The sequence below is a fragment of the Felis catus genome, chromosome C1, assembly GCF_018350175.1.
Source record: "Felis catus isolate Fca126 chromosome C1, F.catus_Fca126_mat1.0, whole genome shotgun sequence".
Classification (NCBI taxonomy): Eukaryota; Metazoa; Chordata; class Mammalia; order Carnivora; family Felidae; genus Felis; species Felis catus.
Window position 1 is genome coordinate 197,911 of NC_058375.1, and position 25,856 is coordinate 223,766.

At 52.0% G+C, this 25,856-nt stretch overlaps 1 protein-coding gene across 15 annotated transcripts in view; it reads right to left on the reverse strand.

Moving 5' to 3' along the window:
* The window catches only part of LOC101082733 (RING finger protein 223), a 37,637-nt gene that overhangs the window by 5,134 nt on the left and 6,647 nt on the right, over positions 1-25,856 (reverse strand). For 3 of the 15 annotated variants that reach the window (XM_045034889.1, XM_045034888.1, XM_045034887.1), the window contains exons 2-10: positions 13,420-13,516; positions 13,252-13,340; positions 11,363-11,438; positions 7,701-7,883; positions 7,324-7,389; positions 5,729-5,863; positions 4,239-4,391; positions 2,542-3,512; positions 114-185 (exon numbers count right to left, since the gene is read on the reverse strand). In XM_045034889.1, the coding sequence (XP_044890824.1) occupies positions 3,274-3,512; positions 4,239-4,391; positions 5,729-5,863; positions 7,324-7,389; positions 7,701-7,883; positions 11,363-11,438; positions 13,252-13,323 (924 nt within the window). In that variant the 5' untranslated portion in view covers positions 13,324-13,340; positions 13,420-13,516 and the 3' untranslated portion in view covers positions 114-185; positions 2,542-3,273. Of the gene's footprint in view, positions 1-113; positions 186-1,583; positions 3,542-4,238; positions 4,392-5,728; positions 5,864-7,323; positions 7,390-7,700; positions 7,884-11,362; positions 11,439-13,251; positions 13,341-13,419; positions 13,517-25,856 lie in introns of those variants that run through there. The other 12 variants (XM_023257893.2, XM_023257892.2, XM_045034894.1 and 9 more) reach the window with 10 other exon arrangements.

The following is a 25,856-nucleotide window of genomic DNA, read 5'->3' on the forward strand; positions in this document are numbered from 1 at the left end:
CCCATCATGCTGCGGCCAACTCCTTCTGGGGTCTTGTGCCCAGGCTCCTGGCCAGGACCTCTGCACTCACATTACCTCCTTGCGCCCCACTCGGTCCTGCTCTGTGCACCCACCTCCTAATGCTGCTGGAGTGCTTCCTCTTGCTGGCCTCTGACCTCTTCCGGCTTTCAGTGATTCTCCTAGTGCTGAGTGAACGAATGAATGAATGAGCTGCCAGCTATGACCCAGGGACCGTGCCAACTGCTCACCGCCCACACCACGCTCACCTCCCAGGGTGAGGGGGATCTCCAAAGCAATTGACATGGTGGGGGGGTCAGGAGGTGACAGGTACCCCACCTGCCTTTGGCCTGAGCGATGACCCCATAAATCGGCCTCATTTTGGCTTCTTACACGAGAGCTGGGATCCAGGGAAGGGCTGGCTGCGGCCGGAGCTCAGGATGGACATGGGAGTGGCTGGCAGGGCCCCACTGGGGATGCCTTGACTCTGCCAGCTAACCCGCCCCCAGCTCAGGTGCCCCCATACCCTATGGCACCCACTCACTCACAAGCTCTCTAGCCTGAATGCCCATTAGGGTCATGGAACTGGTCCAGTGACCACACTCCCCACTGGGGCCTAGAGAACAGTGGCACGCAGGCCCCGGGGTGTCCAGTGGCAGAATCTTGCCTCTGCAGCTCCTGGAAATCTGTGGTCTCAGGCTTGGGGGCGGGGGCTCAGCTGGCGTGGCTGAGGGCCACAGAGGCCAAGCCACCCAGGCCTTGAATGTCAGGGGAAGGTCATCCTGAGTGTAGGAGACAGAGGGGTTGCAGGGTGAAATACAGACTTGCCTTTGCTGCCAGGGATGGGGCAAAGCTGGGGCTGGGGGCTGGGGGTGGGGGGAGGACTTGGAGATGTTAGAATGGCCCCAGGTTTCCAGTTTGCAGCTTAGGGTGGAGGAAATAGGGAAGGCCGCCGGAGGTGGGGTTGGGGGCATCTGTGCCCAGCCTGGGCCTTCAGGGCCTGACTGGCTGTACCTGCTGTCCTGGTTGAACATGGCTCTTCATTTCCTGTTTTGTCCCCAGATTAGCAGCAAGGGTTTGGTGCAAATGTGGGAACGGGGACGAGCGAGTGTCTTCGCACGTCTGCCTCCCTCCCCACAAGGATCCACAGGATGGGACGCCCCCCCCCACCCCCGACCTCGGGGGCCACAGAAACCAAGGGAGTCTGGACGGTCCTGCACGTTCTCCCCTGGCTCTCAGCCCCAGCCTCCCAGCCTCCGATCGGCACAGATGGGCAGTGGAGTGTCACCTCACTTCCCCGTGGTCCCTGAAGCTGGGGGGGGGGACCCTGAGCCTGGTCTCCCCACCTCCTTCTGGGTCCCCTTCTCCTCACACCAAGGGGACAGAGGAAAGAACAACAGTGCCCACAGGGACAGGTCACCATTCCTGGAGAAGTGAAGGAGTCCACATCAGCCTGGCTGGGGGCCCGCCGTGGGGGACTTGGCTTTCTCGGCGCCCCTAGGTCTCCCCCACAGTGGGGCAGGTGGGGCCGGGCCACAGCGGGGCCTCACCCTTACTGAGGAACAGAGGACCCTTGGCGCAGTGAGGATGGGGAAAGCCCTGAATAGTTTATTGACACTGATTTTGAGCTGCTGCGCCCCGCTCAGTGCTGGGCCCATCGCGGGTTCAAGTCTCGAACGAGCTCGTACCCATAAACCGTAGACGCGTGGGCCACGTGTCACGGTGCAGAAGGGCACAGCAGCTGAGCACACAGGCCCTGCCTCGGGACCCTGGGATGTGGACCAGGTGCTGAAGGAGCCATCATTCTCGACTGAGAATCCGGGAAGGACAGTGCCGAGCCCAGTGCGTGGGAGGTAGCCACAATCGCTCCTTTCTCCTCGGGAACCCCTTTCTGTGTGCAAGCAGCCAGGGACAGCACGGCCCTCCACGGGTCCATCCAGACTAGGCTACCCAGGCCGCAGTCACAGGTAAATGTGACCCTGGGTGGACACGTCCCTCAGGGGGCCTGGCCTTGGCCTCCAGAGCTTTCAGGTCAGTCCCTGGGTGGACAAGTCCCTGCAGCACGCGGGCCCCGTGTGGGGAGCAGGTGATGAGCAGGAGACAGAGAGGACAGCAGGGCCCCTCCGCCTTTGCTGCTTCAAACTGACAGAAGTCAGTAGCAAACCAAGAAACTCGCCTCTGCAGCTCCTGGAAATCTGTGGTTTGGGGCTCGGGGTGAGGGGGCGGGGCTCTTGGCTACAGGATGGCCCTGTAGGCACCTCAGCCTTGGAGGGGCCAGTTCTCATGCCCCACCTCCCCTGGTCCGGACACCGTCTGGGCGGGGAGGCCAGGAGGCCGACTGGCCTGGTGGTGCGGGGGATGTCTGCCCGCTGTGGGCTCTGATAGGCAGGGTGGCTGAGCTCCCGGCTTTGCCAAGCACGGAGAAGCCCAGCAGTCCTTGTCTCTCCTGAGGGGCCCAGACCCCACATGGCCACGCTCTGGAGCCCGCCTCAGGGGCGCCTCCCCCTCCATTACACTGAGCAGCTGTGGGGTGGGAAGAAGCACCTTCCAGCAGCTGGGCGGGTTCCAACCGAGCATCTGTCGCTGGGAGACGGTCAAGCTGAGCCAGGGGCCGTGTCCAGACCTGCCCTCTGTGTGCTGGGCTCTCTCCGAGGCGGTGTGCAGAGTTGTGGGTGGGTCCCCGGGTCAGACGTTGCTGACCCGGGCCTCCACCGAGGAGATGGCAGTGGGGCCTGTGTCCCTGTCCAAAGGCCGCTCGCGTCTGACATAGCGCGGCTTCCGCACTGAAACAGGGTCAGAAACGGGCAGGGTCAGAGGGGGGCCTGGGACAGGAGGAATGGCCCCCGGTGTCGGCTCTCAGCACAGCTCCCAGGAGTGGGGTGTGGCCGCAGCCGAGGGGGAGGGAATCCCACTGAGCTCCAGGTTGTGAGCGGAGTGGCCGCAGCTGAGGGGAGACTCTGTGACGAACGCTCCGCTCATTTGGGACACTCGGTGCCCCTGCACCCCAAGCACCTTGGCCTGGACGAGCACCTTGCTCTCCCGAAACACAGAGGCCAACAGGTCCCATGAGGCACAATAGGACTGGATGGTGTCCCCCCAAATGTGTCCATGTCCGGAGCCCCAGAACCTGCAGATGTGACCTTACTTGGAAAAAGGGTATTTGCAGATGTGATTGAGGGTCTTGAGATGAGATCCTCCTGGATTATCTGGTGGGCCCTAAATCCGATGGCCAGCGTCCTCACAAGAGGGAGGCAGAGAGAGGAGACCCAGGAGAAGTCACGTGAAGATGGGGGACAGAGGCTGGAGTGCTGTGGCCACCAGCCCAGGGACTCCTGGAGCCACCAGAGGCCGGAGGAGGCAGGGCAGACCCTCCCCTGGAGACTCGGGAAGGAGTGCCCCCACCCCCCACCTTGATTTCTGACCTCTGGCCTCCTGAGCTGGGACGGAGTGCATTTCTGTCGCTTCAAGCCCCGCAGTTGCAGTTCGCGGGCATTTGTTATGACGGCCCCAGGGTGCTAATGCAAGGAACTTACATTCAAGATGCCTGTAGATGGTACTGCTTTAGAGACATCACAGACAAGCGTTGTATGGGGCAGGGAGGAGCTAGCCTTGACCAAGTAACTTCTTTGTGCCCAAAGAAGAGGGACACCCACCCTGTCCCCACTCCAGACTTGTGCACAGAGGTAAGAACAAGACCGGGAAGGCCAGGAGACTTGCTGCATGGCCTGTGGCTGTGTGACCATGGGCCAGTCACTTAACCTCTCTGTGGTCATGGCGTCATCTATAACAGGGTTCATATGTGTACCTACTCCCGGAATCATCCAAGGTGGGGCACACCCGACCCAGTAAAACTGAAGTGCCAGCCACCCGGAGGGGCCAGCCTGCTCCCTGCACCTACCGCCCAGCTAGAGCTGGGACTTGGGGAGGGCCAAGCAAAGGCTCCCGGGGATGGCCCCAGACCCTCTGCTGGGTATTCTCCTTCTCTCCCGACAGACTCAGCATGTCAGGAACGAAAGGAAAAGGCATGAGAGCTGCAGTTGACCATAGGGGAACCCGGTGTCCGTGGCTGACGACGGGGGGAACCCGGTGTCCCGCGGCTGACGAGGGGAGAACCCGGTGTCCCGAGAACTACAGGGCCGGGTGCCTGCAGAGCCCAGTCCTGCAGTGGTCCCTGAAGGGCGGCTGATCCCAAGGGAGGGACGATTTTGAAATCTTTCGCCCTGAGATGAGGACTGACGTACCTGAGGACTGTGGCGGGGGAATCATAGCAGCCTTGAAAAGGAGAAAAGGCACAGTGAGACGTGCAGGTGGCCCCCAGCCAGAGGCCCACGACACGGGGGCACTCAGCCCATCCTTCTGGTTACTTACAGCTTCGCCAGGCTGCAGGGCAGGGGCTGCGGGCAAACACGGGCGTCACCTGGAGGCCACGTAGCTGCCTCGCCCGGGGCGGGGGTCCCTCGCCTAGGGAGGGGGTCCCCAGGGCCTGCAGAGGCTCTTTCCCCGCTCCAGGCTCAGCCCAGCCCCACCTCCACACACCTGCCCAGCAGTGCCCTCAGCCTAGCAGTGGTCTGTCCGGCCACACTTCGCGGATGCACTTGAGGAGACGGGCCCCCAAGCACCCCAGGGAGAGCCGCCCTCCCGGGCCCTCTTGGCGGAGCCACAAGCCAGCCCTCAGCAGGCACATTTCTCTTGGTCTCCAGCACCGTCAGGAAGACAGAGAAGGCTCTGCCCTTGCCTGCATTTCCAGGTGAGGCCCAGGGCTGAGGGCCCGCCTCAGAAGACCACCACAGTGACCACTTCTCACCTACGTTGGGTAGACCGCTATGCACCCCCGCGCTCCTGGTGGGCACCTAGGCTGCCCAGGAGCAGCTCTGGGGGCGGTAGGGAGGAGGCTCGGAGTGGGAGTGCCCCGGCCACTGCACTGACACACCAGGACCTCCGTGGCCACTGCAGTGGAGCAGCCTCCCACGGCGGACTCGGAGTGCCCATCCTGACTGGCGTGGGGGCCCGGCCCCTCACTCTCAGGACCTTCGAGCTACAACAGCCCCTCGGAGGCCCCCAGCATTGGCCATCAGTGGGTGGACACGGTCTCACTGAGGCCAGGTAAGGACGCTCTAGCTAATCACCCCCAGCACTGTCCACTGTAGGATCAGATCCGTCGGCCAGACCATCTGCCCGGCACACCCGAGGGCACGGCAGGAGTGACACCCATATCTTCGGGAGGGAGGCGGGTCTGCAATCCAGTCCGGGGTAAGCTGGAGTGGCATGGGGCCCCACTGTCCCTGCACCAGCCTGCCTGTCCCCCCCAGTCCCAGGGAGGCGGGACGGGGAGAGGAGACAGCTGGCTGGAGGAGCTGCAGGCAGGTGGCCCCCCGACCAGGGATGTCACCCCCTCCCCACACCCCTCCCACCCCGCATCAGCGACCCCGCTGTCATGCCCTGAGGTGGAGTCTCGCCAACACCTCCACCCTGAGAGTCCCACAGAATCCACACGGGAGCCTCCCTAGGAAGTGGCTGCCCCTCTTACTCTCAGACACAAGAACCACGTGACAAGCCAGTCCCCTTCCTGTCGTTCTGTGAGGGTCTTCATTGCTGGGCACCCTGGATCTCGCCACCCCGGCCCCCACTTCTCCGTGCCCCCCAGGCAGTACCCGTGGCTCCGTGCGGGTGTGTGCACTGGGCAGGACCCTCTGGCTCAGCAGGGTGTTGCCACGGTGGCAGGAGGAAATACCTTTGTTCCTTCCGTAGAAGACCTTGGGGAGTTTACTGGTTCGCTTCAGATAGAAGAACCCAGCCACGGAGAGGATGAGGCCAGAGCTGATGAAGAATGTCCCCAGGAAGAGAGAGGCTGCCACTTGAGGGCCCCCTGTGAGCAGAGTGAGTGGCAGCCAGTGGCAAGCCTGGACAGGCCTCAGGGGACCCCCCAGACCCCTGTTCCTGAACACACCTGGGCTGTGGGGCTGAGGTGCTCAGCCTCCCTCCGCCTCAGGCTTCTCACAGGGGGGTGGGATACGGAGAGGGCTGAGGATTCCAGCCCCCGAGAACAGCAGGCCCCGGGGTCCCCGTCTCCTTCCCAAAGGCTCGGCACGGACTGTGGGCTCCCCTACCCCTGGCATCCAGGTCAAGGCCCTCGACTCAGAGGCAGCGGTTCCCACGACATCCTCCCCTCCTGGGGGCCGGTCAGCAGAGGGGACCCTGGGCCCACGATGCCTGCCCATCTTTACCTACACGGGTCAGCAGGACAGGCTGGCTGGGCCCGTGGGTGGGGGCTCTGGATGGCAACTGTGGGGAAAGTGCTCTCAGACTGCCTGTGGACAGGCATGAGGCGCGGCTGTGGCTACACTGGAACCTAGAAGCGGGGATGAATTCCAGCTCATTTGGCAAGGGTGTCCCGCCCCAAACTTGCTGCAGTGAAAATGGGCCCGACAGCCAGACTCGCGGCCTTCCGCCATCAGCACCCCCACTGCTAGGCCCGGCAAGGTATCACAGGAGGCTGGAGCCGTCTGTGCTGACCCCGCCCTAAAACTCCTCCTCTGGTGGCCGACCTTGGTGGTCCAGGTCAGCACAAAGCCACTTGCTTCTGGTCCTGAAACTTGTGCAGAAGGCCAGAGCCCTCTCAGTCCACGTACAACGTGTCCTCTGCTGAAGGCCCAGCGTCTGCAGGTCACGAGACCCCGTCACGACCTGGTCACCTCAGAAGAGGCGACCACTCCCGGGGCTGGTCCTGCTCCCCGACTGCAGTGGCCCCAGCGGCTGGGGTGCCACACCTCCGTGGCAGGACCGTGCCGTATCTCGGACGGGATGGGACGCCCAGTGATCAGGAGCAGGCTGAGGACAGAGTGTGCAGGAGGGGGGCCTGTGTCTGGCCCTGAGGACCGGGTGGTGTGATGGGCTCTTCGGCCTGGCACGCAGTGTTTGCAGGCCAGACCCCACATCCCCAGAAGAGCCACAGTGGAGGGAGGCAAGGGGACCTCAGGGCACCCTCCAGTCTCCAGAGAACCGCACACCCAGAGTTTCTGCGGACTGAGGGGCTGGGTGGGCCAGGACTGAGGCCACGGGTGAGGTGGCCTTCCACTAACTAGAACTTCGGGGGCACGTGTGAGTGCTGTGGCAAAGGCCTCCTGCCTGTGCCCACTGACGCCAGCCCCGCTCTGTGATCGGGCAGGGTTCTCGCACATAGATCCCTCGGCCGGGCTGCAGTTCGACCTTGGCCTTAGCCGTGGCCCTGCTGAGGCCGGCGTAAGTGGTCACGGGCACTAGGAATGCCCCCTTTTCCACCGAGACCTGGCAGAAGCCCTGCTCTGGGCCGGTGAGCCAGAGACTTACCGAAATCAGGCCGCCCCGGTGTCCCTGTGCTCCTGTTCACCGGGAAGTGCGTGCCCCAGCCAGCGGCTGTGGGGAAGCAGACGTGTCAGTGTGCCGGCTCCCGGGCAGCCCAGACCCACGGGCAGGTCTGGACCACGCACGGGGACCCAGCTGAGGACACCCAGGGGACCAGAGACACAGCTCAGCGGGGAGTCACGGGCCAGAAACCAGAAAGGGAGGTGGCCATGGCGACACAGCTGCCCTCGCCCCGTGGCCGTCCCGCAGGGACGAGGATTTGGGCACAGAGGGGACCCGAGCGAGGGTGTTCACTCGACGGCTGGTGGTCCCGGGCGAGGTGGGCCACCCGCTGCTGTGGGAACAAGAAAGGCAACTCCCACCCGTTCCTCCAGAACTTGGAGATGAGGCCCCTCGGCGGGAAGCAGGCCAGGCGGGCCCGGTGGGGGGTGCCGCGGGGCGGCCGGGCAGCGACGTGCGGCCTCTGCATTCGGAGCCGTGGTAGGTGCCATTTCTGCATCGGACGCAGCTGATACTGCCGTCTTCGTTCCGGTGCCTGTAGCAGCCTGCGCAAGAGACAGTGACTCAGCTGCGAGTGACCCACGCCAGCTGTCTTCAGGGGGCTTTTCTGTATTCTGACTTGGAGAAATGAGAGTTCGTCCAAGAATGTGTGTTCTGCAGGTCTGGATGGAGCGGCATACCTGCTCTCAGAAAAAGAAACAAACTCGACGGGAGCCGCGGCGAGCTCGCTCACCCAGGGGCTCCTGAGGGCTCCTTTACCGGACGTCTCGTAAAATCCTGCAGGCGGGCGCCACGCATGGCCGTGGGAGGACCACGATGGCCTGACCGCCGGCCCTCACCCTGCCCCGTCAGTGGCACTGCCTCCAGCCCAGGGGTGACCCTTGCCCCCGTGTTGTCCCCGCCCTCCGCACCCTTCCCCGGGGAGGTCCCAGACTGATGTGCCGGCCAGCAGCCTCCCCCCCCCCCCCCCCCCGGTGCTGGGAGCAGCCCAGCTCTCACCGGCCAGCGGTTCATGGACAGTCTGTTTTGCCAAGTAGCCAGGGCACCCCTTAAGGGCAAGAATTGTGTCTTGTACCTTTATTTTTTCTTAACATCCCCAACATTTAGCACAGAGGCTAAGCAAACACATGCTCGATTGCAGGTACTGACCTGGGCCTAAATGCTAGCGCTGGCCGCTGGGGCAGTGTCCAGGGACAAGCCCCAGACTCAGGTGCGACGTTTAATCTACACAATGTGTCACTGTGAGATGACGCTAAGTGGATGGCAGGCCTGAAGACTGACCGGCGGTTACTCCTGTGGTACCGTGGGCAGACAGGCCCAGCACCACACCAGGAGGCCTGGGAGCATGGGGTCCCGGAACAGACCCGGTGCCGGCGAGGCCATTCTTCTGGGAAGCACTCCTCCAACCGGCTGCAAGGTAACCGGGCAAAGCGGTGCAGGGCTGCCGGCCCCAAGGAGGCCCAGGGCTGGGCTGCTTTGTGCAGGGACAAGGCACAGTTAGAGAGCCAGGACTGGTGACCAGACAAAGGAGCTAAGGTTGACTTTACGAAGCCAATGAAGCCGCTTTTGAAAAACCACAGGAGGGGTGCCTGGCAGACTCGGTCAGCGGAGCATGTGACTCTTGATCTCAGGGTCATGGGTTCAAGCCCCACGATAGGTGTAGAGATTACTTAAAAAAAAAAAATCCATAAGGGAAGGGAAGGGGAGATAAGAGGCGAAGGGAAAAGAGGGACGGGAAGGGGAGGGGAGGGGAGGAAAGGGGAAAGAAGGAGGGAAGGAGGGAGGGAGGGAGGGAGGGAGGAAGGAAGGAAAACCACCTGATACTTCCCAGCCTCACTTACAGGTGAGTAAGGAAGCTCACTTCCTGGCCAATCCAGGAAACTTAAGGGTATTTTGACCTTGAGAAGAGGGGAATTCAGGGCGCCTGGGGGGCTCCATAGGTGAAGCATCCAACTTCTGCTCAGGTCATGATCTCACAGTTTGTGAGTTCGAGCCCCACGTCGGGCAGTGCACTCTCAGAGCCTGCTTCAGATCCTTTGTCTCCCTCTCTCCCTGTCCCTCCCTTGCTCGTACATACTCTCTCTCTCCCTCTCTCTAAAATACATAAACATAAAAAAAAGGAGAGAGGAATTCACCAACATCTATAGGTACTGCAGGTAAGGTCTAATGGCGAGTCCTTGGCTTGGCTTCCCAGCCTTGAGAGTCCAACCTAAGATTCCTTGTGAAAAGGTCCAGCAAGGCAGACTTAAAAGTCTAAATGGTTAATCACTATTCTTGCTGCACTTAGCTAGGTAATCGGGCCAAGTTTAGTGAGGCTAGACTTATTTTAAAAACAAATTCAATTCGGGGCGCCTGGGTGGCTCAGTCGGTTGAGCATCCAACTCTTGGTTTCAGCTCAGGCCATGATCTCACGGTTCGTGGGATCAAGCCCCACGACGGGCTCCGTGCCGAATGTTTATTATTTATTTGGAGAGAGAGAGAGAGCACATATGCACGAGTAGGGGGAAGGGCAGACAGAGGGGGAGAGAGAGAGAGAATTCCAAGCAGGCACAGAGGCTGACGCAGGGCTCGATCCCACGAACCGTGAGATCGTGACCTGAGCCGAAATCAAGACTCGGATGCTTCACTAACTGAGCCGCCCAGGCGGGCAATAAACAAACATTAAAAAAAAAAAAAAAGAACTAAAACTGCCGTCTCCCCAAAGCCCTGCAAGCTGAGGCTGGACGTCTTGACACGAACCTTGCAGAAGTCACCTCGACACCTCACGTGTGGACAACCTCGTGCCTGCTGCTGTGTGGGCCACTCGGGAAGCTCACAAGAAGCCCCACGACCTCACCAGAGACACTCGCCGCAGTGCAACCCGGGAAATCCGTCAGACTGCCTCTTGCTGTCCTCACCCCCCAAACGGGCTTTGAGTGCAGCATCCAGAAAGGTACTTAGAGACTGGCCTCTAGACTGAAAAACCAGGTTTGTAACTCGCTACCACCATTCACATCCGTTTTCTTTTGTTTCCCCAGAAACGCCTCTGACTACACACCTGCCCGCTCACGCCATGCCGAGGCCTCGTTCCGGTGGAGGCCCGGCCTGAGCATCGGTCTCACTGGGCAGACGGCCACCAGGACACCGAGCCCGAGGCGTGCCACCAGGGGCTCAGACCCGCTCTTTCCTGCCCGCTCCACCTACGCTCTTTCTCCCACTGCCCGTCCCTTATCTCAACTTCCAAGCAAATCTCCCTCAGCTACCAGCTTGGCTTTTAACGTGTGAAACGTTCTGAGGATGAAGTTTCAAGTGGGGGCTGAGGGAACCCGAACGTCACCCCAAAATATGCCTCTTTCACACAAAAATTATTTTGAGCTGAAGACCCTCAAAACACAGGACCAAGAAGGGCTCTGGCGTCCCTTTCTCTCCCTGAGAAGCAGGGACAAAGGCCCCACGTGGAGGACGCCCACGCAGCAGGGGGAAAGGAACGCGCGCATCGCCAGGGACCCAAGCCGAGCCCGGCGGACCTCGTTAAGGTCGCCCTCACCTGCCTCCACCCCACACACAGCCTACTTTCCCGCAGTCGCCTCTCCCTGCTCAGCCTGGCGCGTGAGCGCTCCCGTCTTGGCTTCTTTATGAGGCTCCCGTGTCACATAAAGCTTAGGTTACTCGGGCTGGGGGCTTGTCCCTGCGAATCGTCCGGCCTGACACCCTAGGAGGAGAGGTAGAGTCTCACTTCCCCCACACCTCCCACTGCCCGGAGCCAGTCTCCTCACAGGGTCCTGCCCCTTCTGCCCAGGAAGAGGCAGCCAGGCTGCTGGCCAGGAGGGAGGCTCAGACGCGGTCCTGTCCCCTTCCTGCGGCTTCTGTCCGCTCTCCCAGCCCCTGGCCCAGCTCCCAGGCCTCTCCAGCGTCCTTCCTGAGGGGCCGTGTGCCCTCCTGCTCACACCAGGTGCGGTGAGCTCAGCAGAGTTCACATGAGCACTGTCCTCATCACCACGCTGGTGATGACCGGTCAGGGTCGGCTCATGCCAAAGCAGCTTACCTGGGCCACACGGGCTTGTGCTCTGGCAGGTGGTGTTGACATCCACCAAGTCCACACAACATTCAGGCTGCTGGCCCTAGAGGGGAGACGGTGGTGAGCTGCCAGACCCCACAGCCAGACGCTCGGGCAGGACAAGCAGGCCAGGCTGGGAACGGCCCTGGCCTGGGGCAGCGAGGAGGGGCAGGGAGCGGTCCCGGGAACACTTCTGGGACCGAGGTTTATGTTGTCGCCTCCCTCCACTGCTTGCCCGGCTGACCACCCAAGGCCTCGCCTGGGAGGTGGTGGGGGCCGTGGCCCTTTCTCCAGGTGGGTCTCGGGTCTGGGGCGGAGCTGCTGCCGATCGCCCCGCGGACCACAGGCGGATACGCGGTGGGGCACTTCAGTCCAAGAAATGATCGACAGGCTTTACTCAGAGGTACTGCGGATTCAGTTCCAGACCACAATAAAGCGCGTCAAGTGAATTTTCTGGTTTCAGGTATGCGTACAAGTTACATTTACACTATAGTCCATTAGGCGTGCAATCGCGTCGTGTCTAAAACACAATGTACGTGCCTTAATTAAAACTGCTCTGCTGCTGCAAAATGCTGGCCGTTGCCCGAACTTTCATCGGGTCATGATCACTGATCACAAGTCACCGTAACAAATGTGATAGTAATGAAAGAGCCGAAATATTGTGAGAATCACCAAAATGTGGCGCAGAGACATGTTGTGAGCAGATGCCGGTGGAAACGTGGCACCCACAGACTCGCTCAACGCAGGGTGGCCGCGAACCTTCAATCTGGAAAAATGCAGTATCTGCACAGCGCGATAAAATGAGGTGTGCCTGGCTATTTGCCACCCGCCAGACGACAGAGGTGCTAAACCCTACTGCTGGGCCACATGTGGACTCCTTCATGAAAAAAGGACACACACGTTTTTCTAGGCTATAATAAGATATGAAGATAAACCCAGGCGGCCCTGGCCTCCCTGGTGAGGTGTGTCTGCCCCTCACTCCCAACAAAATAGTCACCCCCTGGGTCCTGGTTGGTCCACCGATGTTCTCAGAAATGCTACGGATGCCTTCCACCGGGGGTTTTCAGCTTGGCCCTCGAAGAGGAAGTGCCCAGACCAGGGCAGGCTGTGGGGTATGACCTCACACCTGCTGGGTGAGCACGCAGGAGTGCACCACGTGGGGGACAGACATGCCAAGCGCTGGCGTTTACGGGACCAGACTTGAGGGGTTTCCAAGGGGAGCTCGGCGCAGTGTGTTTATCGTAGCTGAGCTTTTGTTTCTTGCGACAAGACCACAGTGAACAGTAAGGTGTCTAAGGAATGGCACGGAGTACCCACACCACCACAGGAAGTGTCGAAGGTCGGTTCACAGCTGAGGCCCAGCCCACGAGGGACACCCCAGCCATCCCGTTCCACCCAACCCTAGCAGAGGCAGAGTGGTGGAAGGCCCCACCCGGCCTGGATGACGTGTGGCTTGGGAGAGCCAGGGCACCTGGTCACAGGAAGCCTGGGGCAGACCCTGCCTTATGCCACTGCTTGCCTGGAGTAAGCAGTCTCCAACCACCCCGCTGTCGGGCAGAGAGCCCACAGGCTCCATTCAGGGCCAGTGGGGGGCAGCTGTGTAGAGACCCTATTTCAGCTACAGCAACAGGTTCACTTTGGCAGAGACAGAAAGGAGGTTCCAGGGGACAGAACAGAACAGGTGACAGTTGGGGGGCATGTGTTTGCTGACCTCCATGTGGCACAGGCCTCCCTGACCGCGACAGAGGGCACAGTCAGTGTCTCTGGGGCCAGGGCAAGGGTGACCCCCAAAGGTCGAAGGGTGAGGCCCCTCTGGGCAAACAACTGGGAAGACTGTACTTCCCGGCACCCATGCTGCCCCGTGACGCGTCACCTACCACACTTTCTGAGGATTTGCTAGCAACTTCCACCAGGAGACCCGCCAGAAGGACAGCGCGCTGGAGCTCCATGTCCCAGAGCGCAGGGTCTGCAACAGACAGGGACACTGTGTGGGTGCAGGCACCTCCTTCTGGGGCACCGTGGGGGCCGAGGTGCAGGACCCTTACCTGGCCTTCTGGGATGGGAGCTGCAGACATCCAGAGCCTGCAGTGCTCAGGGGGCAGGGTGGGGTTGCTAAGAAGCCGCAGATCCCTGGTCCCGGGCCTGCAAACCAAGGCACACAGTTGAGGCCCGTTGTTCCCAGGTCGACTGGACTCACCACAAGGAGCCCCCGGAGCTGGGGGACTGGAGGGGCTGTGCTCAGTCCGTCTGGAGCTGGAGCTGGATAGACTCACTGCTTCCTCCAAAGCTTTCAGCCATTCACTGCCTCCTGAAAGGACTAAGCACAAGGGGGTTCTGGACCAGCCCGTCCTACTCATGAGCTCAGATGGATGTTGTCCATCTGCCATCTTGTTCTGTCCCAGGGAAACCCCAACTCAACCATTTTCACCAAGACACAGAACACCTGGGCAGCGAGGTGCCTCTGGGGCCAGCACGGGCCAGTTAGGGACCTGCAGTCGTATAATTTTCTGCTACTCACCCTGTTCTTGTCATGGAAACTGCAGGAAAGATGTCAGCTTGGGTGATAAAAGTACTACCTAAAACCACAACTGAGGACAACTCCAGAGCAGAGGACTTCTGATGGCTGATGGGGCCCCACGCAGTAGGTAAGTTTCCTGACACTAGCAAATTCAAAACTCCACAGCCCGTGAGATGTGCTTACACTGCCACACTTCCAATGTGGTCAGAGAAAACCCACTAACCCGCACAACCCCTGCAGTGAATTGTTTCAGTTTTGAACGAATTTCTGTTAACTTACAAGGTGGTAACCATAATTATAATCTGTCCAAAACACAGCTGGCTAAATATTTGGACATAGAAAAGTCAACTCTAAAAGGACTTTTTACGGGGTGCCTGGGTGGCTCAGTCGGTTGAGCGTCCGACTTCGGCTCAGGTCATGATCTCACGGTTCGTGGGTTCGAGCCCTGCATCGGGCTCTGTGTTGACAGCTCGGAGCCTGGAGCCTGCTTGGGATTCTGTGTCTCCCTCTCTCTCTGCCCCTCCCCTGCTCATGCTCTGTCTCTCTGTCAAAAATAAATAAAACATTAAAAAAAGGTTTTTTAAAAAAATAAAAGGACTTTTTACTTGACAGAAAGAGCTGCTTATTCAGGGAACCTGTTCAGGTTCCTGGAGATGAAGCTTCCACAGTGGCAAGGTGGGTCGGCAAGGAACACATTTGGAGCCGGGGAATGAGAAACCACCCCCTCAGCCGGCCGAAGGCCCATCAAGACCAGGCGGTGGGCGAGTTCCTGGCTGGGGGTCCTGGGGAAGAGCCCCACTGCCGAGGATGGTTGACAGGCCCCTTGCACTGTGGGCCCCAGGGTTCTGAGCGCGGCGGGGAGGGAGGGTGAAGGCAGGATGACACATGCAGGAGGGCGGTATAGGAACAAGGGCGGGGCTCCGTCCTGTTATCCGCTTCATGCTAGAAGCCCTACACAGGCAGAAACAACTATCAGGCCTTGTTAAGAGCCCCCTTGCTGCCCCTCATTCATGCCATCCATTCAAAATGCACACTTTATTCGAAATGCACCTCCTTTTTAGGACAGCAACTGCTGATGTCACAGACGCACTGACCCTCATCTACAGGGTGTGATCACATCTTTTCCATTTTTGCCCATGTAAGGTTGGCTCAGCAGAGGCCATCTATCTCTCCGTGCCTTGTGGAAACCCTAAATGTCATGGGACCTTCAGCTCAATCTGTGGTTAAGAGGCAACCCCAGGGTCATACTAAGTCACAAAACACCCTTTCAATTCAGGAATCAGAAGTACATATTTTAACCAACACTATCATCTGCTAGTCAGTCAACCTCGTAGGGTATAATTCACATACAATAAACCGCATCCACGTAGAGCACACAACTCGGTGAGTTCGGACACGCTGTGCAGGATGTCTCTGCCACCCACAGACGACGCCTGAGCCCCTCTGCCGTCCTTCCCTCAACCCTGGCTTCATGCACCCATGGGGCTGACCTTTGTCACTGCACATCGGCCTGCATTTTCTAGAATTCTACGTAAATGAACACAGTGTGTACACTTGTGTGCCTGGCTCCTTCCATCTGAAATAATAATCTTTAGATTCATCTGTACCTCGTTCCTTTTATGGCTGAATGATACGCAACGTTGCCTTTACCCAACCACCTGCTGATGTTCACCTGGACTGTTTCTGGATTTTAGTGGCTGTGAATAAAGCTACTGTGGACATTTTTATACATATCTTTGCGTGGACATTTGCTTTAATTTCTCGGGTAAGCACTCAGTACTGCAGCAACGGGGTCAAGGGAAGTGTAACCTGCCGATCAGTCTCCCGCGGTGCCACGTGCGCTCCCACCAGCAGGGTACGAGGGCTCTTCGGCTCCACATTCTTGCCAACAGTGGGCATTGTGTCAGTGGCTGTGCCCTGAGCCTTTCACTGTTGCTTTAACTTGCATTTCTCTGGTCCCTAATGATGGTTCCTCACCCTCATATGTCTTCTTCAATCATTTGTCCATTTTGTTTAACTGGCTGCCCTTCTATCACTGAGTCATAATAGCTCTTCACACGCTCTTTGTCAGATATGTGTATTTTCAGATGTAAGTATATTGCAAGTATTTCCTCCCATCTGCGGCTTGACTTTTCATTTTCACATGGGATCCAGAACAAATGTTTTCACTTTGATAAAATCCAATGCATCCATTTTTTCTTTTACATTTCTTGCTTTTTGTGTCCTAAGGTTAATCTCTGCCTTGACCCGAGGGTCATTCCTGTGTTTTATTCTAGAAGTTCTAGAGTTTTAGGTTTTACACTTTGAGTTACTTTTGTGTATGGCTGGAAGCAAAGATCAAGGTTCATTTTTCTCATATGTGTGTCCAGGGGTTATAGCACTGTTTGATAAAAAGATTATCCTTTGTGGGGGTGCCTGGGTGGCTCAGTTGGTTGAGAATCTGACTCTTGATTTGGGGTCAGGTCATGATCTCAGTTTGTGGGACTGAGCCGCACACTGGGGTCCACACTGAAGTTTGGAGCATCCTCGGGATTCTCTCTCTCCCTCTCTCTCTGCCCCTCCCCACTCATTCTCTCCCTCCCTCCCTCTCTCTCTCTCTCAAACTAAATTAATTTAAAAAAATTAAAATTAAATTAAAACAGCCTACCTGTCCCTGGGATTTTTTTTTTTTTTTTTTTAATATTTTCCTTCTTGGGGCACCTGGGTGGCTCAGTCAGTTGAACATTCGACTCTTGATTTCAGCTCAGGTCAGGATCCCAAGCTCGTGGGATTGAGCCCTGCTTCAGATTCTCTCTCTCTCTGCCCTCTCCCCGACTCATATGCACTCTCTCTCTAAAATAAAAAAATAAAACTGAACACCTGGGTGGCTCAGTTGGTTGAGCGTTCAACTTCAGTCAGGTTATCATCTCTCAGTTTATGGGTTCAAGCCCTGCATCGGGCTCTGTGCTGACAGCTCAGACCCTGGAGCCTGCTTTGGATTCTCTGTCTCCCTCTCTCTCTCTCTCTCTCTCTGCCCCTCCCCCACTCACACTCTATTTTTCTCTGTCTCTCTCTCAAAAACATACATTAAAAAAAATTTTTTTTAATAAAAAATGTAAAAAGACTTTCCTTCTGGCATCTTCCATCATGGCATCTTTGTTGAAAATCAACCGAGTGTGTATGTATGGGTCTACATCTGGACTCTACTCTGCCCCATGCATCTATGTGTCTGTCCTTCACCAGCACCACAGTCTCGGTTACTGAAGCTTTGCTCTGTCAGGTCTACGTCATGTGCATTTCTGTATTTTCGAAATCACCTTGTTAATTTCTATAAAAGAGCCTGGTGGCATTTTGGCTAGAATAATGGACATTTTAACAATCATGAGTCTTCTGATCTATGAATGTGCTATCACCCTCCATTTATTTCTTCACATTTTCTTTTAAGCTATCTCGGCAACATTCTGCAGTTTGCAGTGAAGAGGTGGTCCTGGGCAGAAGTGGGTTCTGAACAAGCCAGTCCTATACATGAGCTCAGACTACTTAATAAGTGAGCTTGTCAAACTTCTTGCTAAATCTTTTATTTTTTGGTACTATTGTAAATAGAATTGAATTTCTAATTTCACTTTCTAATAGTTTGCTGCTAGTACATAAAAATACAATTAAAATCTGTGCATTTGCCTTGCTTTCTGAAATCTTACTAAATTCATTTGATAGTTCTAGCACTTTTTGTAGATTCCTTAGATTATTCTACATAAACAACCATGTCATCTGCAAATAAATACAGCTTTACTTCTTTAGGTTTTTTTTGAAACTTGTTTTAGGGCACAGCAATTGGTCTATGTTAGAGAATATACATTGTGCACTTAGTAGGAATCTGTGTTGTGCTTTTGATGAGTATAGCTTTCTACAAATGTCAAGTAGGTCAAGATGCCTGAGCGTAGTGTTCACATCCTCTATGTCTCTACTAATTTCTTTGCTGTTTTATTCTAATAATTGGTGACAGAAAGAGACGTTAAACTCTCTTATTATAATCATGGAACTATCTATTTCTCCTTTTAACTCTGTCAATTTTGCTTCATTTATTGTGAGGCTCTGTTATTAGGCACATTCATAAATTGATAGGTCTCCTTGAAGAAATGACCCTTTTATTATCAGATATTTCCCCTTTATCTTTGGTAATACTCAATATACTGGAATCTATTTTATCTGATATAAATGCAGCCAATACAGTCTGATATTCACTGTTTGCAGCATAGATGGATTTTTAGATCTATAGATATATTTTGCATCTATATATCTTATCTTCAACCTGTGTTTTTTAATATTTAAAGTGAATCTCCTATATACAGTGTGTAGTAGGTCTTGCTTATGTATCCATTGTGGCAATCTCTACCTTTTTTTTTAATGTTTTTATTTATTTTTGAAGGAGAGAGAGAGAGAAAGAGAGAGAGAGAGACAGAGCATGAGCAGGGGAGGAACAGAGAGAGAGGGAGACACAGGATTCGAAGCAGGCTCCAGGCTCTAAGCTGTCAGCACAGAGCCCGATGTGGGGCTAGAACTCACGAACTGTGAGATCATGACGTGAGCTGAAGTCAGACGCTAAACCGACTGAGCCATCCAGGTGCCCCAATCTCTACCTTTTAATTGGAGAGTTCAGTCCATTAACACTTAATGTAATTATCACTATTGTGAGACTTAGGTCTACCATTTTATTGTCCGGTTTCTGCTTGTCCCTCTATTTTGTTTTAATATATAAAATATTTTTAGAGCAGTTTTAGGTTCACAGCAAAATTGAGCAGGAAGTAAGCAAGTTCCCATAGTCCCCCACCACAACAGAAGCAGAACCTCCTCCACTATCAACATCCTGTAATTTGGTAAAATCAATGAACCTATACCGACACATCATTGTCACCCAAAGTCCATATTTACACTATGGTCACTCTTGTTTTTCTAAGTTTACTTATTTATTTTGATAGAGAGTGTGTGTGCACGTGTGCATGTGTGAATGGGGGAGGAGCAGAGAGAAGGAGAGAGAGAATCCCAAGCAGGCTCTGTGCTGTCAGAGCACAGAGCACAAAACCCAACTCGGGGCTCAAACTCACAGACCGTGAGGTCAGGACCCAAGCCAAAATCAAAAGTCAGACGTTCAATCAACTCAGCCACCCAAACACCCTTATGGTCACTCTTGATGTATATGTGGGCTTTGAAAAATGTATAAAGACACTATGGCTACTATTTTGTTTTCTTTTGGTCTCTATGGTGTTTTATTCCTCTGTTCTCTCTTTCCTGCTTTCTTTTATATGATTTGAATATTTAAAAAATTCTCTTTCAGTTTATCTTTTGGTTCTTTGGTTATACTTCTTTGCGTCTTTTTATAGCTGTTGCTATAGAGACTGCAACATACAATCCTTACTTTTTCACAGCCTAATTAGAATATGGCACCACTTCTACTAAAATGCAGACACTGCAGGGGTGCCTGGGTGGCTCAGTCAGTTAAGCATCGACTTTGGCTCAGGTCATGATCACACAGTTCATGGGTTCGAGCCCCGCCTCGGGCTCTGTGCTGTCAGCTTGGAGCCTGGAGCCTGCTTCAGATTCTGTGTCTCCTCTCTCTCTGCCCTTCCCCCACTCGCACTCTGTCTCTCTCTGTCTCTCTCAAAAATAAATAAAACATTTAAAAAATTTTTTTTAATGTGGACACTGCAGAGTGCCTAAGGGGCTCAGTCAATTAAGCACAGGACTCTTGATTTTCACTCAGGTCATGATCTCACAGTTCATGAGATTGAGCCCTGCATCAGGCTCTGGGATGACAGCATGGAACCTGCTTGGGATTCTCTCTCTCCCTGTCTCTCTGCCCCTCCCCTGCACTCTCTCTCTCAAAATAAATAAACTTTTTAAAAAATCTAGAAACTTTGCAACTCTATAGGTTCGTGTATCCTTTACTATCTTTGTGCTACAACTGTCATACCTATTACATCTGCATACATTGCAAACACAAGAGATGTTTTAATTTTTTAAAAAATATGTACTTGAGGGGTGCCCGGCTGGCTCAGTTGGTTGAATATCCGACTTTGGCTCAGGTCATGATCTCGAGGTTCGTGAGTTCGAGTCCCACATCAGGCTCGCTGCCATCAGCGCGGATCCTGCTTCGGATCCTGTCCCCTTCCCTCTGCCCCTCCTCCACTTGCACACTCTTGTGCTCTCAATAATAAACATTAAAAATAAATTAATTAAAATACGTACTTGAAAGAAAACATTTCCCCCAGATATTTACCATTCCTGATGTTCATCATTCACTCATAAGATCTGAATTTCACTTTGGTATTTACCTTCAGTCTACAAACACTTCTCTAGCATTTTTAGCAGTACACATTTGATAGCAACAAATTCTATCAGTTTTCCTTTCTCTGAAAATGCTTTCATTTCACATTCAGTCTTGGAGAGTACAGAATTCTGTGTTGACAGTTCTTTCTTTTTAGTATTTTAGGGTGCAATACCACTTGACCCTGGCCTCCATGTTCCCTGATTCAGTCTTTGCAATGCTATACTATTATGTGATATGTTGCTTCTCTCTGCTTTCAAGATTAAAAAAAAATTGGGGTTAGGGGGTGCCTGGGTGGCTCAGTCAGTTAAGCGTCCGACTTTGGCTCCAGTCATGATCTCACATTTCATGGGTCCGAGCCCCACGTTGGGCTCTGTGCTGACAGCTCGGAGACTGGAGCCTGCTTCAGATTCTGTGTCTCCCTCTCCCACTCACATGCTCTCTCTCACTCTCTCTCTCTCTCTCAAAAATTAAAAATTTTTACTAATTAAAAAAATTAGTCAACATTTGTTATTTCTGTTTTTTTATCATAGCCATCCTCATGGATGCAAAGTAGCATTTTCCCTGATGATTAGAAATGCTAATCTCTACTTTTTATTTGGAGTATTTAATCCATTTACATTTAATGCAGTTATTAGAGTATTTTAGTTTAAACCTACCACCTTAATGTTTGAATTCTGTATTTCCCCTCTGTTCTCTGTTCTTCCTCCCTTTTTCTGGGGGGGGGGGTGAATCAAGTTTTTAAAGTCCATTTTATTTCCTCTACTGATTTTTTAATTCTCCCTTTTTAGGCTATTTTTTAGCGGTTCCTCTACAGACTAAACATGCATATCAAACTCATCATTGTCTATGTGGTCTAAAAAATACTCTTGTACTTCATGAGCAATGTGAGAACCTTTACAGCAGGCCCCAGACCACCTCCTACCCCTAGAGCTCTTGTTGGCATGTCTTTTACTTCTACATATGTGAGAAAATTCTACAACAGACTGTTATTATTTTTACTTCAGTTAATAGTCTTTAAATAATAGTTAAAGATGTATTATATATATTTTTTTCAATTTTGGGTACTTTCACTTGTTAAATTGAGAATTTCTGTAGAACTGCATCATACTTGGGTAGATGTGTAAAACATATTATTTGTTCAACGTTGTAAAACAAGCCATATTCATTGGCTCCAGCTGAAAAACTCTCAGATGCTAGTTTAGTATGGTCGGTGAGCAGAGGTTCTAGAGCTAGAGGCCAGGCCCATTCCTTACCCTGCCTGTACTTGCTGTGGGATCTGCTGTAAACCTGTTTTGTCCTCTTTAAAACAGGTTGATAATAGGCATTGTTGAGAGGGTAAAATGAGTTCTTGTATGTAAATCACTCAGAGTGGTGCTTGGCACACAGTCAGTGCTATATAAGCATTGTTCTTGCTGTTGTTAGATAGTGAACAGATTCACGTCCCTTGGAGAACCAGGATCTACAGCAAAAAGAGACTTGTTTTTTTAATGTTTATTTATTTTTGAGACAGACAGAGTGCAAGCAGGGGAGGGGCAGAGAGAGAGGGAGACACAGAATCTGAAGCAGGCTCAAGGCTCTGAGATGTCAGCACAGAGCCGGATGCAGAGCTCGAACTCCTGGACCGTGAGATCATGACCTGAACTGAAGTCAGATGCTTAACCGACTAAGCCACCCAGACACCCCCACAAAAAGAGACTTCTTGATACTTCTCAAACCAATATGGCATGAAAGGCCAGCCCTAGCTTCACATACAGTCTCTAAGGACATAAAATAACACTTCATAGGAGACTAAATGTCAGAATATTATTTATTAATTTGGTTGTTCTTTGAAGAATGCTTTAAAGATAAAAGGGGCTATTAAAGTAAGGTAAGTGCAACTTATTATCTCAAATTTATCTTTTTGCAATTAGATTCATATTCTTATCCCATAAGAGTGTCTTTTAGCATGCATCCTTAGTTTACTGTCCTGAGGCCCACACGAAGCCTGTCTTTATCTAATTCCTGCCCAGTGAAGATGATATTCTAGGGGCACAGCAGTTCCCTGCAAGTGTTCTGTTGCTGACAGCTGTAGTGCTTAGGAAACGACACCTGTGCCCCCCATTTGGAAACTAAAGTTGCTTTGGTTTCTGAATACAAAAGCCATGCAGTTCTATTTCCAGTATGGAAGAATTGGCTTCTAACAAAATGACTCTCCCACTGGTAATTATGCATTCTGGACAAAAACAGCTACCTGAAGGCTCTGAACAAAAACAGGCAGATTTTGAGGGCAGTTTAAACTTAAAGGAAGTAGCCCGGAATGCATTTCCTGTTTTCGTGTCTTTACCCTGAGGGCAGCACAGTCATCACTGTGGTGGTATTAGGTGATGAAAACTCTGATAGAAAGCCCACTATCTTTCTTGTTAGAGAAACCAGGAGAAGGAGCTGGGCAACCAGTGCTGCTAAAGAGTGAGAGGAGAAATCTGAGAAAGAGGGATTCGGTGTATAAACTCTGCTCAGATTTCCAGCCAAGTCTTGAACTGTCTGTGTGCAGTCTGGGCTGAGAAGCCATCTGAATTGAGATCTGGGCCAGAACTTATCACAGGTGTGACAGAATTTGCATTTTGAATCTAATGAAAGTAGCTGCATGCTTAGGCAAAAACATTAACTCTCTTCAGAGGAATACAATCAAATCCAGAGTCTCTACAACATAACATTTGCAGTATATAGGATACGATCCAAAATTATCAAGCATATGAAGAACCACAATAATATCAGCCATTCTCAAGGGAAAAGGCACACAACAGATACTAATTATATTATGACCCAGGTATTGATCACACACTTTAAAGCAGACTTAATAATTAGATCCAATGAGATAAAGGAAAACACACTCAAAATGAATAAAAATATAGAAAATCCCAGCAAAGAAATAGAAGATATATATGTATATGTACACACACACACACACTTTTAATGAGCAAAATGGAAATTTTAGAACTGAAAAATATAGCATCTGAAATAAAAACTTTACTGAACAGCTTAGTAGAATGCGAGTGACAGGAAATACTTGGTAACATCAAAGATTGATAGAAATCATAGTCTGAAGGAAAAAAAGAGAAATGACTGGGAGAAAACCATGAAGAGCGCCAAGAGGGGTATAGGGGCCAATACAACTGTATGAAACATCTAACACATGGGTAATTATACATTCCAGAAGAAGAGGAGAGACACATAGTGGAGCAGAAGAAATATGTGAAGAAATAATGACTAAAACCTTTCCAAATTTGGTGGAAGGCACAGATGGGACAAATATAATAAAGCCACACTTAGACGCATCATTTTCAAATTACTGGAAACTAAAGATTAACTTTAAAAATCTTGAAAGGAGGGGCACCTGGGTGGCTCAGTCGGTTAAGGGTCCGACTTCAGCTCAGGTCATGATCTCATGGTTCGTGAGTTTGAGCCCATGTTGGGCTTTATGCTGACAGCTCAGAGCCTGGAGCCTGCTTTGGATACTGTGTCTTCTCCTCTCTCTCTCTGCCCCTCCCCTGATCATACTCTCTCTCTTGCTCTCTCTCTCTCTCTCTGTCTCAAAAATGAATAAACGTTAAAAAAAAACTGAGCCACTCAGGTGCCCCAAGAAGATAAGTCAATTTCAAATACGTATGCACTTAATAGAAGGCTTCTAAATACATAAAGAATAAGGTGGCAGAGTGAAAAGGAAAAAGACAAATCTACAACCATGGTTGAAGACTTTAACATCCCTCTTCGAATAACTGATTAAGTAGAAAACAAAATTAGTAAGGATATAAAAGATTTGGGTAAAATTCTCAACTAACTCAACTCATAATTGTAGAACATGACACTCCACAAAAATGGAATACACATTCTTCTTAAGTGCAAACAGAATATTTACTAAGAGATCACATGCTAAACCATAAACAAATACCAATGAATTTCAAAGGATCAAAATCATAGAGCATAGTCTCTGACTACAATGGAATTATATTAAAAATCAATAACAAAAGATATTTAGAAAATCTCCAAATATTTGGAAATTGAACAGTAGACTTCTAAGCCAGTCACGGATGAAACAAAGGTAATTTCAAAACATTTCAACAGAAAGGGGAGAGCCTGAGCGGCTCAGCTGGTAAAGCGTCTGACTTTGGCTCAGGTCATGATCTCACGGTTTGTAAGTTCAAGCCCCGCATCAGGTTCTCCGCTGTCAGCGCAGAGCCTGCTTTGGATCCTCTACCCCACCTCTCTGCCCCTCCGCCACTTGTTCTCTCTCAAATACATAAATAAATAAATAATAAAAACCCATTTTAACAGAAAGATCATGAGGTGTAACATATCAGATTTTGTGTAAGAAGCTAAAGCTATGCTTAGAGGGAAATTTATAGTTTAAATATTTATGTAAGAAAAGAAGGCACATGTAAAATAATTGATCTATGCTTCCATCTTAAGAAGATGAAAAAGATCAAATTAAACCCATGTTAGGGAAAAGAAAGGAAATAATAAAAATAAGAGTAGAAATTAATGAAATAGAAAATGGACAAAAATTAGAAACAAGAAGTAAAATCAAAACTTGGATCTGTGAAAACATCAACATCACTAATTATCAGGAAATGCATATCAAAACCACAATGAGAGATCATCCTACATCTGTCAGAACGGCTACAACAAAAAAGACAAGAAATAACAAGTGCTGGTGAGGATATGGAGAAAGAGGAACCCTGGTGTACCGCTGGCGGGAATGTGAATTGGTGCAGCAATTGTGGAAAACCGTATGGAGGTTCCTCAAACAATTAAAAATAGAACTACCATATGATCTAGTAAATCCACTCCGGGTATTTGCCCAAAGAAAGCAAAAACACCAGTTCAAAAAGGTGCACGCACCCCATGCTTACGGCGGCACCAATTACAAGAATTACAATAGCCAAGGTACAGGAGCAGCGCAAGTGTCTCCACGGGTGAGTGGAGAAGGAAGGGGGGAAACGTGCACAATGGAATAGTGCTCGGCCATTTGCAACAACACGGATGGAGCTTGCGCAAATTACACTAAGTGAAACAATCAGACAGAGAAAGACAAATAGCGTATGATTTCACTCATATGTGGGATGGAAGAAACAAAACAGTGGAAGAAAAAAGAAAAAAAGAGACAAAAAAACTCAGACTTTTTTTTTTAAGCTTTATTTATTTTTGAGACAGAGACAGAGTGTAAGTGGGGGAGGAGCAGAGAGACGGAGACACAATCCGAAGCGGGCTCCAGGCTCCGAGCTGTCCTCACAGAGCCCGACGCGGGGCTCGAACTCACGAACCGCGAGATCATGACCTGAGCTGAAGCCGGCGCCCCAACTCAGACTTTTAAATATAGAAAACTGGTGGTTGTCAGAGGGAGGCAGGTGGGGGATGGGTAAAATAGATAAAGGGGATTAACTTCCAGTTACAAGATAAGTAAGTCACCGGTGGGAAGTACAGCACAGGGAACGCAGTCAATAGATTGTAGACGTGTTGCACGGGGACAGATGGTGACCTCACTGACTGCAGTGAGTGAGCACTGACACTGAGTAACATAAGAATTGTTGAATCACTACACTTTGCACCAGAAACTAATACAACACTGTATGTTAATCATACTTCTATAAAAATAAATAGATAAAACTGACAAACCTCTAGCA